At 39.3% G+C, this 17308-nt stretch overlaps 1 protein-coding gene across 7 annotated transcripts in view; it reads left to right on the top strand.

Moving 5' to 3' along the window:
* Positions 1-16904, top strand: part of CACNA1E (calcium voltage-gated channel subunit alpha1 E) — a 738678-nt gene extending 721774 nt beyond the window's left edge. For 6 of the 7 annotated variants that reach the window (XM_063428300.1, XM_063428305.1, XM_063428298.1 and 3 more), the window contains 4 exons: positions 6795-6923; positions 11829-12012; positions 14213-14391; positions 15336-16904. In XM_063428300.1, the coding sequence (XP_063284370.1) occupies positions 6795-6923; positions 11829-12012; positions 14213-14391; positions 15336-15842 (999 nt within the window). In that variant the 3' untranslated portion in view covers positions 15843-16904. The remainder of the gene's footprint in view (positions 1-6794; positions 6924-11828; positions 12013-14212; positions 14392-15335) is intronic. The other variant, XM_063428301.1, reaches the window with a different exon arrangement.
* The last annotated feature ends 404 nt before the right edge of the window (positions 16905-17308 follow it).

The raw sequence follows: 17308 nt of genomic DNA, 5'->3' as shown, positions 1-17308 counted from the left end.
GGCAGTCAAAGGGTTCAACTAATAATAGGTCATTTTGGTGGACCGACAGGAGGCAAGCATAGATGCTGAAATCTGCTGTCAGAAGCAAAATTCTGCTCATTGAACTCATTGTAACAAAATTTAATATTTATGGGGATTCCGATGTTGCACAACAATTTCTATATATGGGACTAGACTGTTAATACTTTATAGAATGTTTGGCTTTATATAATAATTGGCTTGGTTTGCTTGACCTTTTGACCATCCCTAATTTTAGGCAACCTTTGGCACTCCAAATGTTGTGGACTACATCTCTTATAATGCTCTTGAAGCCAAAATGCTGGCAAAACATCAAAGAAGATGTAGTTCACACCTGGAGTGACAAAGTTTGTTTAGACCTGGTCTGGCGGATGGTCTCTTCCTGCTTTAGGGCACGACTTGGAAAACAGGCTTCAGTCAAAGGCTACGGACACTAGCAATGCTAAGTTTTAAAGAGGTGCATGAAAAGTACTGTCCTGAAGTATATTTATTTATTCACTGCAGAGGAGAAGTCAATGAGTGAATCAGAGTTTTTTTGTTTATTAAATAACGGATTTGCTTCCTGCTGCATATGATTGCTACATACTACAGGGCAGCCCTTCTCATATGTTGCACATCACAATGTAAAAGTGAAAAATGTCAGAGAACGCATTGTGGATCTGGGAAAAGGATATGACAATCATGCATATATATTTACCTATATAGCTGTATGTGTGTTTTGCTTTAACTTTGCCTAAACTGTGTGTTTGGATTTTATCACTTTGTCTTCGTGTATCGATTACCGTACGTATGAATTATGTTTGTATAATTACATTACAGCACAGTAACAGTCATATGTAATGGATAACATTAATTAACATGCACTCACTGGCCATTCTGCAGGCTGTTGATAATTCATAACGTTCGTGTCCTAAATATGTTTTCACCTGACAGATGTCCTGCAGCAAACATGAGAGAGCAAACAAACTCTCTCGATGTGCAGTCTGTTGTCATCTTGTTGATTCTGCCTGATCACTGCAGTCTAAGCTGTTGTCCCCCCAGGGTAGTAGCGCTGATGTGTGTCCCTGTTGCAGTGTCATTGCACTGTGTGTCTTTAAGTCTTAATCTCTATCTACTCCAGTAATGCCCTACACATATAATACAACCAAAAGTATACTGTCGTTTAGACTTGTTCCTTTGTATCAATTCTGAGAGAATTTAGTTCACAGAAGTAAAATAAAAAAAAAATAAAAAAATGTAATGAATTGAAACTCCTAAATAACAATTATGCATAGGTGAACCATTTAGAGGGTCAGTGATTAAAGTATTTAATTGTTGGGAAGTCAAAGTGAATTGAAAGTAACGTTTTTATTTAAGGCCGAAAAAAAGCCGAACTATAGAAATTCTACAAGTCAGCTTTACATTCCCGACAATTCTCACTTTAGTGAATAACCTTGTTCGTGTAATTTCATTAAAATATACCATTCTACCTCTATCTAAACATGTGGATTTAGTAAAACTAAACTGGAACCGATGAGTTATTTTTTCATTTCATTGTTATAGATAATGCATTAAAATATACAAAACAACCAAATCAAAATAATAAAATGTTAAAAAGTAAAAATACACAAAATTATTTACTGAAGTCAGAAATTTTTGGAATTTAAACTTAAATTTAATTTAAATCCACATTTGAAGAAAAAGTAGCTCAACTGAAAAAAAAAAGGTTTGGCTTCCTGCCAGTTTACATTTCAGTAAATCATTTTGTCAGAATGTTAAGCATCTGTCTTTTTGTGCAAAACCCTACACATTATATGGTCAGCCTTGGATTTTGTCCTTTCCAAGAAGCAGCATGGCCAATCAGGAGCCTCTTCTTCTGGCCTGCTCAGTCTGAAACAGGGCTGGACTGGAAATGAAAAGCAGCCCTGGAAAAAAAATCCATACCAGCCCCGTAATGCATCGCGCCAGCATAGTGCGCAGATATGGAAGCGGGAAAAAAACTGAAAACTGAAAACTATCACTCAAACATGAAAGAAATCGTTGTGCATGGAGAGAGTGTCGTTTGTGTGTGGAGAGAGTGCCGTTTGTGCGTGAAGGGGTTCTGTGTGCGTGGAGGGGTTCTGTGTGCGTGGAGGGGTGCTGTTTATGTGTGGAGGGGTTCTGTGTGCGTGAAGGAGTTCTGTGTGCGTGAAGGGGTTCTCTGTATGTGGAGGGGTGCTGTTTATGTGTGGAGGGGTTCTGTGTGCGTGGAGGGGTTCTGTGTCTGTGGGGGGTTCTGTGTGTGTGAAGGGGTTCTGTGTGTGTGGAGGGGTGCTGTTTATGTGTGCAGGGGTTCTGTGTGCGTGAAGGGATTCTGTGTGTGTGGAGGGGTTCTGTGTGCGTAAAGGGGTTCTGTGTGCGTGGGGGGGTTCTGTGTGTGTGAAGGGGTTCTGTGTGTGGGGAGGGGTGCTGTTTATGTGTGGAGGGGTTCTGTGTGCGTGAAGGGGTTCTGTGTGTGTGGAGGGGTTCTGTGTGCGTGAAGGGGTTCTGTGTGTGTGAAGGGGTTCTGTGTGTGTGAAGGGGTTCTGTGTGTGGGGGGTTCTGTGTGGGGGGGTTCTGTGTGGGGGGTTCTGTGTGTGGGGGGTTCTGTGTGTGGGGGGGTTCTGTGTGTGGGGGGGTTCTGTGTGTGTGGAGGGATTCTGTGTGTGTGGAAGGATTCTGTGTGTGTGGAAGGATTCTGTGTGTGTGGGGGAGGTGGGTTCTGTGTGTGGGGGGGTTCTGTGTGTAGGGGGGTTCTGTGTGTGTGGGGGGTTCTGTGTGTGTGGGGAGGTTCTGTGTGTGTGGGTGGGGTTCTGTGTGTGTGGGGGTTCTGTGTGTGTGGAGGGGTGCTGTTGGTGGGGGGAGGAGTGTAGTGTGTGTATGGGGGGTGGGGGGGTTATAGTATTGATATATTTATATATAAAAAAAAAAAACTTTAGATTACTCCCCTCCCCCCTTACCTTTGGTCAGGGCCCAGGGGAGAGGGGGAATGGCTACTCTTCAATCCCTGGTGGTCCAGTGGTGGCGCGTGCTGTTCAGCCTGCAGCTCCTCTGGCTGCAGGCTGACTTTGCTCTCCTCCCGCGAGAACAGCAGGCAGGTCGGAGCGTTGCTATGGTAATGCACGGCAACGCTCCAACCTGCCTGCTCGCGGGAGGAGCGTTCTCGTTTGCATGTTCCTGTCAGACCGGGTAGGGGAACAGAAGCTCCCCTACCCGGTCTGCCTGCTCGGCCACACTACATTCTGTGACCGGCAGGAGGGGAGCGCATGATCACATCCCCTCCTGCCGGTCACCCTGTAATTGCGGCCCGGGCTGGTGCACACTAGGTGGCCGCGCACCGGCCCCCTAGTGTGCCGGCCCACCGGGAAATTTCCCGGTGTCCCGGTGGGCCAGTCCGGCCCTGGTCTGAACTGTTGGACATGTTTGACCTCTGCTTAGATGCTTAGATGATTCCTTCATGGTTACAAACCTGCTATAATTACTTTCAAGAATATGCAGTCTTTCCTTCCACTGTTTATTGTGCTGTTAGCATTTTTTATTTGCATTATTGCCTTAATTTTTCAAGAAAGGCTAATTGGAGAGAGAATGTTTACAGCAGTGCCTAATAACATACAAATATCTTTATTATGGGTAAAACAATTATATTCTTATTTGACATTCAGATTAGTCTGGTCAATCTGGTTTCCATCTGGTTTTATTCGACAAATGTTTAATTGGCCTTAGTGTCCTTGCAATAAAATTCAAAGACCTTGATTTAAATTGGTTGGATTGGCTTTTCAATTAATTTAATATTTCCGGATAAACTTTTACTATGATTTAAAATATTTTTTTCAAAATATAAGAATATAAAAACTATAATATGTACATTATATGTAAAAAAAATTTGTATATAAGAACCAAAAAATATTTTAGAGGGGTAGGTGGAATATCAGTACTTGTAATTATAAAATATTTTAGTATGTAATTGGGAGGCTTGCCATTTCCAAATCACCATTGCAATAGGATATTGTGATACAAAATGCAAAGAAAATATAATTTTTTTGCATTATTTCTCCCAACCTGAGCTCATCAGTAGCAAATGCAAAGTTCAATCAGTTTTATCTTCCTACAAAATAAAACACTTCATCTCTTTAAAGATAAAAAGATTTAGACAATCGGAAAGATAATTGATATCACATCCTCTTTGATGTTTTGTATAACTGATGAAGACAGCGAAAGCCTTTGAATGCCTCATTAGCATAAAAACGTTGGGTTCGTTAAATGGTAGCTGGGCTGCCACCTTTGGCCTACTTTTTGTATTTTTGTTTACGAAATAAAAAAAAAGGCTGTTATTAAGTAATAATAATAATAAATATATAGTGCAAGAAGAGACTGCATGTTTACTACAGGTAATTATAGAACATTAAAAAATATATACATATAAAAGTTTCTGAATCATGATATTAAACTAAAGCAATAACCATTGTATGGCTTTGTCAGCCAACTGAGGGAAACAATATCACTCCTGCCTCCTTCTTTACTGTGATATTTAGTATAGTAAAGAGAATTGTTTGTATTTTTTATTTTTTGCATAATAAACTTCTGTGTATATTTTATGCAGATTATTACATGCTACTCAACATTTGTGTGCTGTAAAGGAGGATGCAGCTGTGGTGGGCAAAAGGTTGTGGGTCTGTGACGTGGGTCCACAAAAATAATAGACATATCACCGTCGTGTGCATTCACTGCCAATGATGCTGGCTGGCCCATCAAGGGTGGACAATGCATAGAATGCCATTGCAGTGCTCTCTACATGGTCCTAGTGCTCATAGCATAGTGCAAGCATGGATAATGATACACTTGTGCTATTATTTTTGTGCACAGTATTCGGGGGAAAGCAGGGAATTAACCTTGAATGGTGGGACAGAACCATAAAAAGCAGTATTGTCCTGTCAGATTTGGGACAGATGGGAGGTATGTTTTTTTTCAATTCTTTGTGAAGGGTCATAGGAAATGTATTCTTAGTTTTTATGCATCAATGGACACATATCATATTCTCTAGTCTTGAATATTGCAGTAATTTCTGCAGTGATTTGCCAAAGTCATGGCAGCTTTACAGGGGCACTCCAGGCACCCATACCACTTCTGCCCATTGGAGTGGTCTGGGTGCCAACTCCCACTACTCCTAACCCTGCAAGTGTAATTATTGCAGTTTTTTATAAACTGCAATAATTACCTTGCAGGGTTAACTCCACCTCTAGTGGCTGTCTACTAGACAGCCACTAGAGGGAACTTCCTGGATTCTAACAAAGATTTCCTTTGCTAGAGTGTCACTGGACGTCCTTACGCTGTGTGAGGACCTCCAGCGTCGCTCATTTCCCCATAGGAAAGCATTGAATTATTTTTCAATGCTTTCCTATGGGGAGACGTAATGCGCATGCGCGGCATTGCTGCGCATGCGCATTAGGTCTCCTCGGCCGGTGGGCGGGATCAGTCTCGCCCACCGGCCGACGGAATCAGAAGGAGGAGCGGCACGGAGGAGACAGCGACGAGGGACATCGTCGCTGCCTCAGGTATGTGACTGAAGGGGTTTTCACCTCTTCAGTAACCGGGGATTGGTGGGTGGGAGGGAGAGGGTACCTCCATTGCCAGGAAAACGGATTGTTTTCCTGGCACTGGAGTTTCCCTTTAAGTCCACCTCCAGGAGATAGTGTTAATTCCTCCTCTGCACATCCAAATTATTACATAAAATATATACATTATAATGTTTTGGGTTTTTTTTACATTTACAAGCTCCATCACAGCTCAATGTAGGTACTATGAGCTGTATATATGCAACTTCTAGATCTTCTAAAAAAAATGGAATTGTAACTGACTGTTAGCAAGCTGAAAGCTGCTATCAGCTTAGGCAGTAATTCCATTAATCTTATTTGATGCTGAACTGCATGCCCTATAACATCTCTGCTGGGATATGCTCAGATCCCACTACTTTTTTAATTTAATATTTTGCATATTCTTAATGCATTGTCTGTATACTACATTTAAAAACCCAGCCAGGAGTATGGTTTTATACATTTTTCTCATAACTCACTATAACTAACAATGGTGAGGGATGATATCAGTGATCAAGCAAGTTAAAATAGTAGTTGTAGCCAAGCACAATTTAAAAAAAATGAGTTGATATAATCATGAGTTGATATAATTAACACATTTAAAAATATGTAAACTGAACACGGAATAATATTATGCGTTTAAACAGGCCATGAAAGACAAATTATATGAGTATACATTTTATATTATTTAAATATACATGAACACTCCTTTTATATTATAAACTTATATTCCACCCACAAAAAAAACCAAAAACTAGAAAACTGTAAAATTATTGTTGGGGTACAACATTTTGATTATTATAACAAAATTATAGTTTAAAAAGATGAAAGAGATGATTACATCTCAAAAATAAGAATTATGTCTTCAATAATTTGCACCTTCCTTCATTCTAAATTTAAGAAGACAATTGGTGCCTTTTTGTCCCCTCACTGCAGTGAGCATTTAGAATTCCAAAATTATACATTTTTAGATTGCACAGTATTTTCAAAATCCGTGGAGTGTGCTACAGCCTACATTAGCCAGTGATTTGTACAGCCTAATATCTGGCATTGACTTTCCAATCCTGAACACTCTGCATGGGGTGGGTATATGATTGCCACTGGAAAAATCAGCATGCTGGCTGGTGACGAAAAACACATGTGAGATCAAAAGTGGGTTCCACGAGCTGGCTGTATCTTTATTTTCAGGAGCCTGAGGTTAGAGAGTTTAGTAGGGAGCAGCTACCTGACCGAGGCAGCTACATCCCTGGGGAGATGCTGGAACGTCCAGCGTCTGTGAGAGCCTCCTCCATGCCACGTCTGGCTGTGCACCCACAGGTAACAAGGCTTCCAAACAAATCTACCCTTTATGAACAAACATGTCCCAATTACCAATAAATGCAGATAGAATGTATAGGAGTTAAGCGATTTTGCAACAATCCATATAAACCATAATACTTAATGGCTTTCTGTCCCATGCCACATCTGAGCCCATGGTCTGTAATTGGGTTAATGCAGGTGTTACTTAAGAACTACTCCCATGCTCCACAGCAACCTGATAGGAGTAGAAATCACAACAGCTGTAAAACCAGTTGTTGGAATACCTTAACCCTCTTACATTATTTTCAAGTCCAATCACCAAGTGGAGCCACCTGCTCTGTTGCTTATCATGTTTGTCCATTTGCTTTTTTTGTTAGTTTTATCTACATCATTTCATTTGTTTTGTAGGTTTCTGGGGGGTCTGCTTCGTTTGTTTTTGTTAGCATTATAGGTTGTTGTTTTGTTATTAATGGGTGTTCTACTGGGTCAATTTGTTTGTTTTTGTTCTATATATCTTAAAATGTTTAATTTATTCCTTTATTTTATTGAAAGCATATAGAACATTTAAATTAAGTGTTTTATTTTGTTATTATCTGCATGTGTTTTATAATTACATATTCACAAGTAATAATTATTTTATAAATGTATTTTGAAAACAGTCAGAATTGGTAGTTACCATACAAGTTTTTCTTTTATCATGATATGCATTAAGATGAATTCAGTCCGGCTACTAACACGCCATAGTTGTATACAAATGTATTATAATTATGGAATTATTAGGGTCATTTTTTTCTTATTTTGATATATTTCTGAATATTCTTACCATGCATGATAACAACAGAATAGCTTTTAATTAAGTCCATTAAATGCAGGTATTTTAATGTAGACATGGATATAATTGCCATGGTAACACAATAAGTGTCTAATGTAAAAAAAAAAAAAAAACACTGTATTTCCCACTCATTGATAAAACATGCTGTGCATTAGATGCTGCTTTGAAGTGCATAATGTAAACTTGAGAAATTTGGAAAGAAAAAAATCTACAAACATTACCCCAATTTCATACACTCTAACCAAAAAGAGCATTATGTTCTACACTCTATCATTGTTTACTTTTTCTTTAGACCTGTATACAATTCTATTAGTTGTATGAATATATTATATGTAACTAGAGCTAGGAGGATTGAGAGGAAAGGTACAGATGAAGCCAAACTTGGGTATCTACCATAGATCAAATAAAATGCAAACTCAGAATCAAAGCTTCATAATTACATGCTACTATTAATATCATAATACCAAAGTATTTCAGCAGGAAAGGTAAATGTAACATATGAATAGTTTTCACGTATATCTAGGGGTCTAAATGTTATTATTGGCCAACCTCCGTATTGGTATCTTTTTTATTGTTTATGTATAATCTGGACTAAGATAATGTCTTTTGTGCCTTATTGACAATTCATTCGAGATTCGAGATTATTTTTTTGACCTAAAGTGGATAAATGGTTGATTTGACCGAGCAAGAAAGCTACCCTGAGACTATGAGATGCTGAGACCGCATTCACTGAGCTATTTCACAGATAATTAATACAAATGATAACTATATCTTTGCATGGGTATATTGTTTTGAGGAAGCCATTATATCTTGGCTAGGAGAACTTTCATGTTTCTCTGTGTTACTGTATCCTAACCTAGGCCTCGATTTAATATTGTTGGATGTTCAAATGATTTAATATTTTTGGATGAATCTTTAAAATGATTTTAAATTATGAAAAATATTATAATATATCTTTTGAAAAGCTTATCCTGCAATATTAAATTGATGCCATAGTTACCAATAATGATGCCCTTATAATTGCAGAGAATAAAACTCAGTTTAATAGAGAGCATTCTTATCAGGTACTCTGAGTTTCATTGTCATAGCATTGCTTTGACTTCCCTCCTGATTGGGCCTTTCATCAACCAGTTTCGATACTTACAAAGTTACATAGCTGAAAAGAGTCATGCGTCCATCAAGTTAAGCCTTACTCAAATCTAAGTTTTACTGTTGGTTCAAAAGAAGGCAAAGAAAACATTCTAAGGGGCTTCCATTTGTGCAACAAACGAGGTAAAAAATCCTTCTTCCCCCCCAGAATACAACAGAATAAAGGGTCAGCGCTTACAAACCACAAAGGACCAGCAAAGGCAGCACACCTAAAGGAAAAGGGTTCCCTCACAAACACTAAAAAGTTATGAAAGCAAAAGAAGAAAGAAGATGGAAGGTAGCGCCAGTAATATTAAGTATATAAAACTGAAAAAAAATATATAAAAAATTAAAGTATTATGAAGGGGATATGATAACATTATACAAATATATTCGGGGCCAATACAAACCATTGTGTGGAAATCTATTCTCAAACCGGACTTTACATAGGACACGAGGTCATGCGTTTAGACTGGAAGAAAGAAGATTTTGTCTAAGGCAAAGGAAAGGTTTTTTTTTACTGTAAGAACAATAAGGATGTGGAATTCTCTGCCTGAAGAAGTGGTTTTATCAGAGTCCATACAGATGTTCAAACAGCTACTAGATGCATACTTGCAAAAACAGAATATTCAAGGATATAATCTTTCAATGTAGGGTAATAACTGCTTGATCCAAGGATAAATCTGACTGCCATTCTAGAGTCAAGAAGGATTTTTTTTCCTAGCTTGTTGCAAAATTGGAAGTGCTTCAAACTGGGTATTTTTGCCTTTTTTTGGATCAACAGCAAAAAACATATGTGAGGAAGTCTGAACTTGATGGACGCAAGTCTCTTTTCAGCTATGTAACTATGTAACTATGTAAAATATAAAATTAGAATAAAATAAAAAGTCCCCAATAAAATTCCAATCAGAATAAAATACCACTTGTTAGGGAACAGTCAAATATTGATAGAGGTAGTTTTCTTATGGGGGATTCCGGGTAAGGAAAAGCTTGTAATCCGTTCGTGCATATAAGAGAACAGAAGACAAGTTCCCAATGGTACAGTACGTTTCAATAGATTCGACTGAGTAAATAACAATTTAAGTCCTACTCACAATTACCGGATTTTAACAGCAACGAATGTTATTATCCCCACTTCTAGGATATATGGGCAGGTGCAGTTCCCAGTTCTTCTAACGATATACCTTCAATAGGACCCAGGGCAATAAAAAAACTAAACAAAATAGAACAAAAATAGTGCTCTCTGAATCTATGAAACTCAGGAGTAATGGAAATATATATATCTAATGTACTCACATTTGGTCGAGCAGACTAACTGCTCGATGTGTAGGGTGCAGGTGGTATGATCCCACTCCATTCCTTTTATCAGTTTTGTAGCCCGCTTCTACACTTTCTCTAGTGCCATAATTTCCTTCTTTAGAACAGGTGCCAAAAATGGAACAGCATATTCAAGGTGTGGTCTTACCAGTGGTTTATAAAGAAGAAAAATTAAATTTTCATTCAAAGAATTGATGCCCTTATTTATACATGACAATGCCTGATTAGCATTCAAACTGGTTAAATCAGCATCTGCCTCTTAAGAGGCAATGATTGTAAAAGAGGACATGTCTGGAAAGCTAAACATTGCTTTAACTCATTTAACATATTCAAGTATTTTAGCTTATAATTTCCTTGAAAACAAAAGTTAAAATCACACTACTAGTGTTTTTATTGCAAATTATTTGAGTGTAGCCAGTGACGTACTAATGGTGTGTGTGTGGGGGGGGGGGGGGAGGGGGGGGGAGAAAGGTTAGGAGGGATGTCTGTCCCAGGCTCCGCTCATTAGGTGGGGTGCCACTGGCACTGAACTCCCCAGGATGAATGGGCTATAAGCATGCCCAATGAATTCAGTCCGGCTACTTTTGTTCTCTGGCCCTATTTGACACACCATAGTCATGTACAAATGTATTATAATTATGGAATCATCACGGCCAATTTTTTTCTTATTTAAGTACATTTCTGTATATTCTTAACATGCACGCTAACAACAGGATAACTTTCAATTAAGTCCATTAAACAAGGATGTTTTAATGTAGGCATGGATATCATTGCCATGGTCCCATAATAAATGTTACAAAATGGAACAGTGTCCAATGTAAAACAAAATACTGTAAAGGGTATAAGATGGCATATAAGGGAGTAAAAAGCAACAACTGGTATACAAACAGAGATAGCACTGAAGTGATTAAAATAGTAGAAAATGGCTTAACAAAAGATTAAAAAAGAAGAGAAAATAGGGAATTGGGGGTACACCCGCAACATACAATAGTGGTGCTAAAGACCAAAATATACATGCATTTTTCATGCTTACATTTTAAAGATGGTGGGGGTTGCCAAATATAGGTTCCGACACGGGTGACAAATGCTTCAGGTACAGCCCTGAAGGGTGGCTGTAGGTATTTTCAGTTTATGATTTATTTATTTGTTTGATTCTTCAGACAAAGCACTCACATTTCTGTTTGGTTTATTTAAAACAAAATTGTGAGATGAAATAAAAAAGATGGAGATTAGCTATTTAGACTAACCTAGATGGATTTATTAATATTTCCCAAAAAGTATTAATCAAACTCAATAATTTCAACACGAACAAATTGGGGTATTTTTACAGCTCTGCTTTAGATTTTGCAAGACATTTGTAATGTTTTTGTATTGCACATTTAGAGTTCTGCTCTTTTGCACTAATAAGTGCCCTAACTATAGCAGTTATCTACCAAAAACCTATATATACTTACCTTACGTAGGTACTACAGAACCCCTTGACCTTGTAGAGGTTAACCAATGGTACATGCATTCCACAGGTTGAGAAACCCTGCTGTGGATAACCTGTGTTTGGCTTCATCTGTACCATGGGTAAATTCATGAGGATGTAGATAAGTCTGTGCAGAGATTTTTTTTTCCGTTTTTGGCTCTTCTTGGCTTTCCAGGTCCTGTCGGATGTCAGCTCCATGCGCCGTTCCTTCTCTACAACTGCAGACAAGCGTGTCCGCAGCTCCTGGCTTGAGGACTTTACACTGGACAGAAGTGGCCTGGATAGTGGTTACAAACAGCAGCGACGCAGCTACCATGCCTCTTTGCGGATGTCTTCAAACCGTTTGAACGCAGACACAGGTTGGTCACATGATCTTCCAGCAAATAAAGGTTCACAAGTTCAAAATATTTATATTTTTAATAATGTTGAACTCTCGGCTCAGTAACTCTTAAACGTGCTGTTTTTCTGTACCTACTATGCTTCATACTCTACTCTTATAAATAAATATCGCATGACATCATCATCATTATTACTATTAATAGCATTCCATAGTACCAGCATTTTGCATAGTGTTTTACAATTACGAAAAGTAATTATCATTGCTAATTTGCAAATAGTTTGTATCCGTGTGAACAGACTTAAGCAGCAGCAAACGGTTGCTACAAGGTGAAACAAGTCGTTATTTGATGGCTGATAATCATGACCTGCTTTTAATAACATTAAAGGACCACTCTAGTGCCAGGAAAACATACTCGTTTTCCTGGCACTAGAGTGCCCTGAGAGTGCCCGCACCCTCAGGGACCCACTCCCGCCGGGCTCTGGGGGGAGGAAGGGGTTAAACTTACCTCTTTCTCCAGCGCCGGGCGGGGAGCTTTCCTCCTCCTCTCCTTCTTCCTTGCGACGTCATCGGCTGAATGCGCATGCGCGGCATGAGCCGCGCTCGCATTCAGCCGGTCGCATAGGAAAGCATTTACAATGCTTTCCTATGGACGCTTGCGTGCTCTCACTGTGATTTTCACAGTGAGAAGCACGCAAGCGCCTCTAGCGGCTGTCAATGAGACAGCCACTAGAGGTTTTGGAGGCTGGATTAACCCTCAGTATAAACATAGCAGTTTCTCTGAAACTGCTATGTTTATAAAAAAAAGGGTTAATCCTAGAGGGACCTGGCACCCAGACCACCTCATTAAGCTGAAGTGGTCTGGGTGCCTAGAGTGGTCCTTTAACACTATTCGGTGACAACCTAGGAAACAATACCTAAATTAGCAAATCGTCTGCGTTGCTGATTATTTTGTTCATCTTGAATATGCTGTTTTATAGATCACCGGGTCTTTATAAACAAACCCTAGCGATTTGTCCACTAAAGAGTTTTTTTTTGCAAAATAAACATACATATCTATCTATATATTGGTATTCCATAAATAATCAATATACACTGCATAACCATATAGTGTTTTATGTGATATTCAAACTGCCCCAGAAGTTCATGGTAAGTCATGCATGTAGCCTATTTACATATCGTTAAGGTTGTTGCATTTAATTAAAATCCATTAATCAGACAGATGAAATTCTAAAGCAGCAATTCTAGTGATAAAAAGTCTCTTTAATAACTGAATTGCATTGGCTGTGGTATAACTGATATACGTCTAGGGCAGATGTGCTAGATCTTCAACTACAACTCCCACCATGCTTTGTCAACCAAACTTACATCTAAAAACATTTGAATGCTATCTAAAAGCTAATTAACTTTAGTTGTTCAGGAATCCATGCATTTGATAGCAGACATCTAGCTGTCATTAGTTCATTTTGACATGTTTATGTTACGATCACTGACCATGATTTAAATTCAAATTGTATTCTGAGTTAGAACATCGAGAAACCAATCAAACCACAAATCTGACTACTTTTTCTCTTTAAATCTGATTATATGTTTTCTTTAAACTGCTCCTTGCTGGTACAGTAACATGCATAACAGGCAAATCTCATATCTGTTATAAGTACATAAAATCTTTTCTCTGTGTGCTATTTCATTTAAAAGCCATTTATATTTAGTCACTGCTGACCCAAGAGATCTCACACTGTTCATGATGAGTTCCACAAGCGCATCCCCGCAGTCTGCATTCTGTCAGCAACACAGATCTCATTGGTGTACTGCATCCTCTGTGGCCGCAGGATCCAGAATACTATTATCATTCATTTCTTTGATCTACAAAACAGAATTTCATATCTTTCATCCCAGAGCTCCAAGAAAGACATGTAGTCGAACCTAAAGTCTGTCAGTATTCAGTAAAGATTGCCTCGTATAAAGAAGAGTACATAGTAGCAGCCTAACTCTCTGTATGTCACACAGAACTTATATAATGCTTTTTGGTCCTTAGACAGACACACAGAATAGATATTGACAGCGTATCATTAATAGATTTTTGTTACTATCCTTGTAACATACAGACAGGCAACTGTCTGGACAACTACTGTCGAACACAGTCCGTCAGAGACTCAGGATAACCCAGTCGCAGGACACACTTTGGCAACCTTTTTGTTAACAATCTTTTTGCCTTACAGGTCACCATCGTTCAGACACCCACCGCTCTGGAGGAAGGGAACGAGGTCGATCCAAAGAGAGGAAGCACCTTTTATCCCCTGACCCATCACGTTGTAATTCTGAAGAGAGGAACCCGCAGGCTGTTTGTGATCACCAGGATCACCAGCTGTCCCCTGGGCATACTCACAGTAATGTACAGGTAAGATGTGTGGAAGTCTAATAGCATGACCTAATCCTTTCTTATACAGAAGGAGAGATGGATAGACAATCTATAGACACACTGGGAACTGAAAAAACAGGAAAGAGAGAAGATAGGAGAAGATATCTTATTGATTTTTTTGATTGGGTAACTAAAATTATAGATCAGGGTGGTGCAGTAGACATTGCTTACCTAGATTTCAGTAAGGCTTTTGACACTGTTGCACATAGAAGGCTTATCAATAAACTGCAATATTTAAGTTTGGATTCCAATATTGTTGAATGGGTAAGGCAGTGGCTGAGTGACAGGCAACAGAGGGTTGTAGTCAATGGAGTATATTCGAAGCTTGGGCTTGTCACCAGTGGGGTACCTCAGGGATCTGTACTTGGACCCATTCTCTTTAATATTTTTATTAGTGATATTGCAGAAGGTCTTGATGGTAAGGTAGGTCTTTTTGCTAATGATACTAAAATATGTAACAGGGTTGATGTTCCAGGAGGGATAAGCCAAATGGCTAATGACTTAGGTAAACTAGAAAAATGGTCAGAGTTGTGGCAACTGACATTTAATGTGGATAAGTGCAAGATAATGGATCTTGGACGTCAAAACCCAAGGGCAGAGTACAGAATATTTGATAGAGTCCTAACCTCAACATCTGAGGAAAGGGATTTAGGGGTGATTATTTCTGATGACTTAAAGGTAGGCAGACAATGCAATAGAGTAGCAGGAAATGCTAGCAGAATGCTAGCACTGATCATGGGACATGTGATCCATAGCAATTAGAAAACCATCGGTAGACCATACCTAGAAAACAGGGAGAAAGAATAGATACTGAAAGAGCCAGGTTTCCTGCACACTAGATTCCTTTTAATGTATTTGTTTTGAGTAATTGATATACAGTGTAGAATGAGTGTAAAAATGTTGTCTAATTTTTTATCACACAGATTCTTGATTCCCTTGCGGAAACCTGTACCCCCTCTGACACAAGTACACCAAGGCGTGGCAGACGACAGCTTCCCTCTGTGCCTGCAACCCCGAGACCCCTCATCTCCTTCTCATCGTTAATCCGTCGACCGAAACGCAGCTCTCCACCTCTGAATGGCGATGACAGCACAGAGCCAATACCAAGAGAGCCAGGTCTGAGTGAGTCATCCTGCTCCCTCCAGGGGCGTCAGAGCTCCCAGTCCACCCCACAGCACTACATCTCAGAGCCCTATCTGGCACTGCATGAAGAGATGCAAAGTTCAGACTGTCCCACTGAGGACACACTCACGTTTGAGGTTGCTGTGGCTACCAGTCTGGGTCGATCCAACACCATTGGATCTGCTCCACCACTACGTCATGGATGGCAGATGCCAAATGGCCACTATCGTCGCCGAAGGAAGGGAGGAGTGCCACCAGTGATAGCCGCTTGTGAGCTGAGTGACACAGAAGAGGATGACCGATGTTAAGTGGCAGTGGGGCTTGCATGCTGTGTAACAGCAGATAATTTTTTCAAACAGCCCCTCCATCCTATCACTGAGCTTCTTCCAGAGAAGCCCCACAGCACTCACTGCCAGCCCCGTAACCAAAACCGCAAGACATGAGGGAAGGCCAGGCAAAGCCTTGAGAGTGGCTATAGCCTATATTTTAAAATCTTGTGCCAAAAAACAGAAACTGCCCAGAAAGGAGTTCAGTGAAAATGTTTACCAGAAAATGTGGGTTTTTAAATCCCAATAGATAACTATGGAGAGTGGGGCAATCTGTGATATGTTAATAGGTTTGGAAGAGGCTGTGGGGACAATTGCCCTCATGCATGGGTAGACACTGACTGACTGGCCTGTAATTGCCTGCCAACAATAAGACTCATTCTTTGAGATATTGATAGGACAGCATAATCAATCAAATTGATCATTCCATACAAGAGCAGGTATTTTGAATGACACTTGGTTTGGTAATGAAAAGTACATTGGTTTAATAGCTTGATAATTGGATACCTGGGTGGACAGCTGTCAAAAATGTTGGTTTTTTTAATGGACATGTCAGTTGATGAAGAGATTTTGTGTGCAGTCATGTGATATTTATATAACAATGAAATGCAACATTGTAGACCGATTGATTAAAAGGAATCTGTAGCTCCTTGTTAAGTGCTATCCCTGAGCCCTTGAGACCTTGACTACATGCAAGGTAATAAGGAACTATTTTTGTTACATATACCCCATAAAATATCAAAATCTTCTACCTATGAAATCCTGTTTGTGGTTCTTTATGATTTGCTGACTCTGGGGTGGCTGAAGTGGATATACATGCTTGGTTATTTAAGTGAAACCACATTACAATACCGGCCAGGTGTATAGGGGCCAAACACTTTGCAACGCGTAGCCAAGGACTCAAGGCATGCATATTTTTTTTGTTTTTTGTTTCCATTATTCCTAAACAAGCATGTTTCATGTAACCCAAATCACACAAAGATGACATAGTTAAAGCATGAACATTAGCACTTTGACTGACATCTGGTTGCACTAACCTTCAACCATTAAGGAACTACATGCCAAAAATGAGAGGGGGGAAATCAACACCATAAGAATGTTTTTCTCTTAATAGTCTGCACTTAGAAAGTTAAATTAAATATGCATCCCTAACACACATGATTTTTCCTTCCAATATTTTTTTTTCTGGAGGACTACTTAAATAGATATATATTGAAATAGTAAATCATCAGATACCAGGCATAGGTGACCTTTTGCATTCCAGATGTTGTGGACTACATCTTCCATAATGCTCTTACAATCAAAATGCTGGGAAAGAATCAGGGAAGATGTACTCCACTACATATCGGGTGCCGAAGGTTGTCTACCCCTGAACTAAGCTATGTTTAACAACTGAGAAATGCTATGAACATGATGGAAGGTCATCTACTACAAATTTAAATAGTGTA

Source organism: Pelobates fuscus, chromosome 7, assembly GCF_036172605.1.
Source record: "Pelobates fuscus isolate aPelFus1 chromosome 7, aPelFus1.pri, whole genome shotgun sequence".
Lineage (NCBI taxonomy): Eukaryota > Metazoa > Chordata > Amphibia > Anura > Pelobatidae > Pelobates > Pelobates fuscus.
Note: the sequence above shows the minus strand (reverse complement) of the source record. Positions and strands in the feature narration are given on the sequence as shown.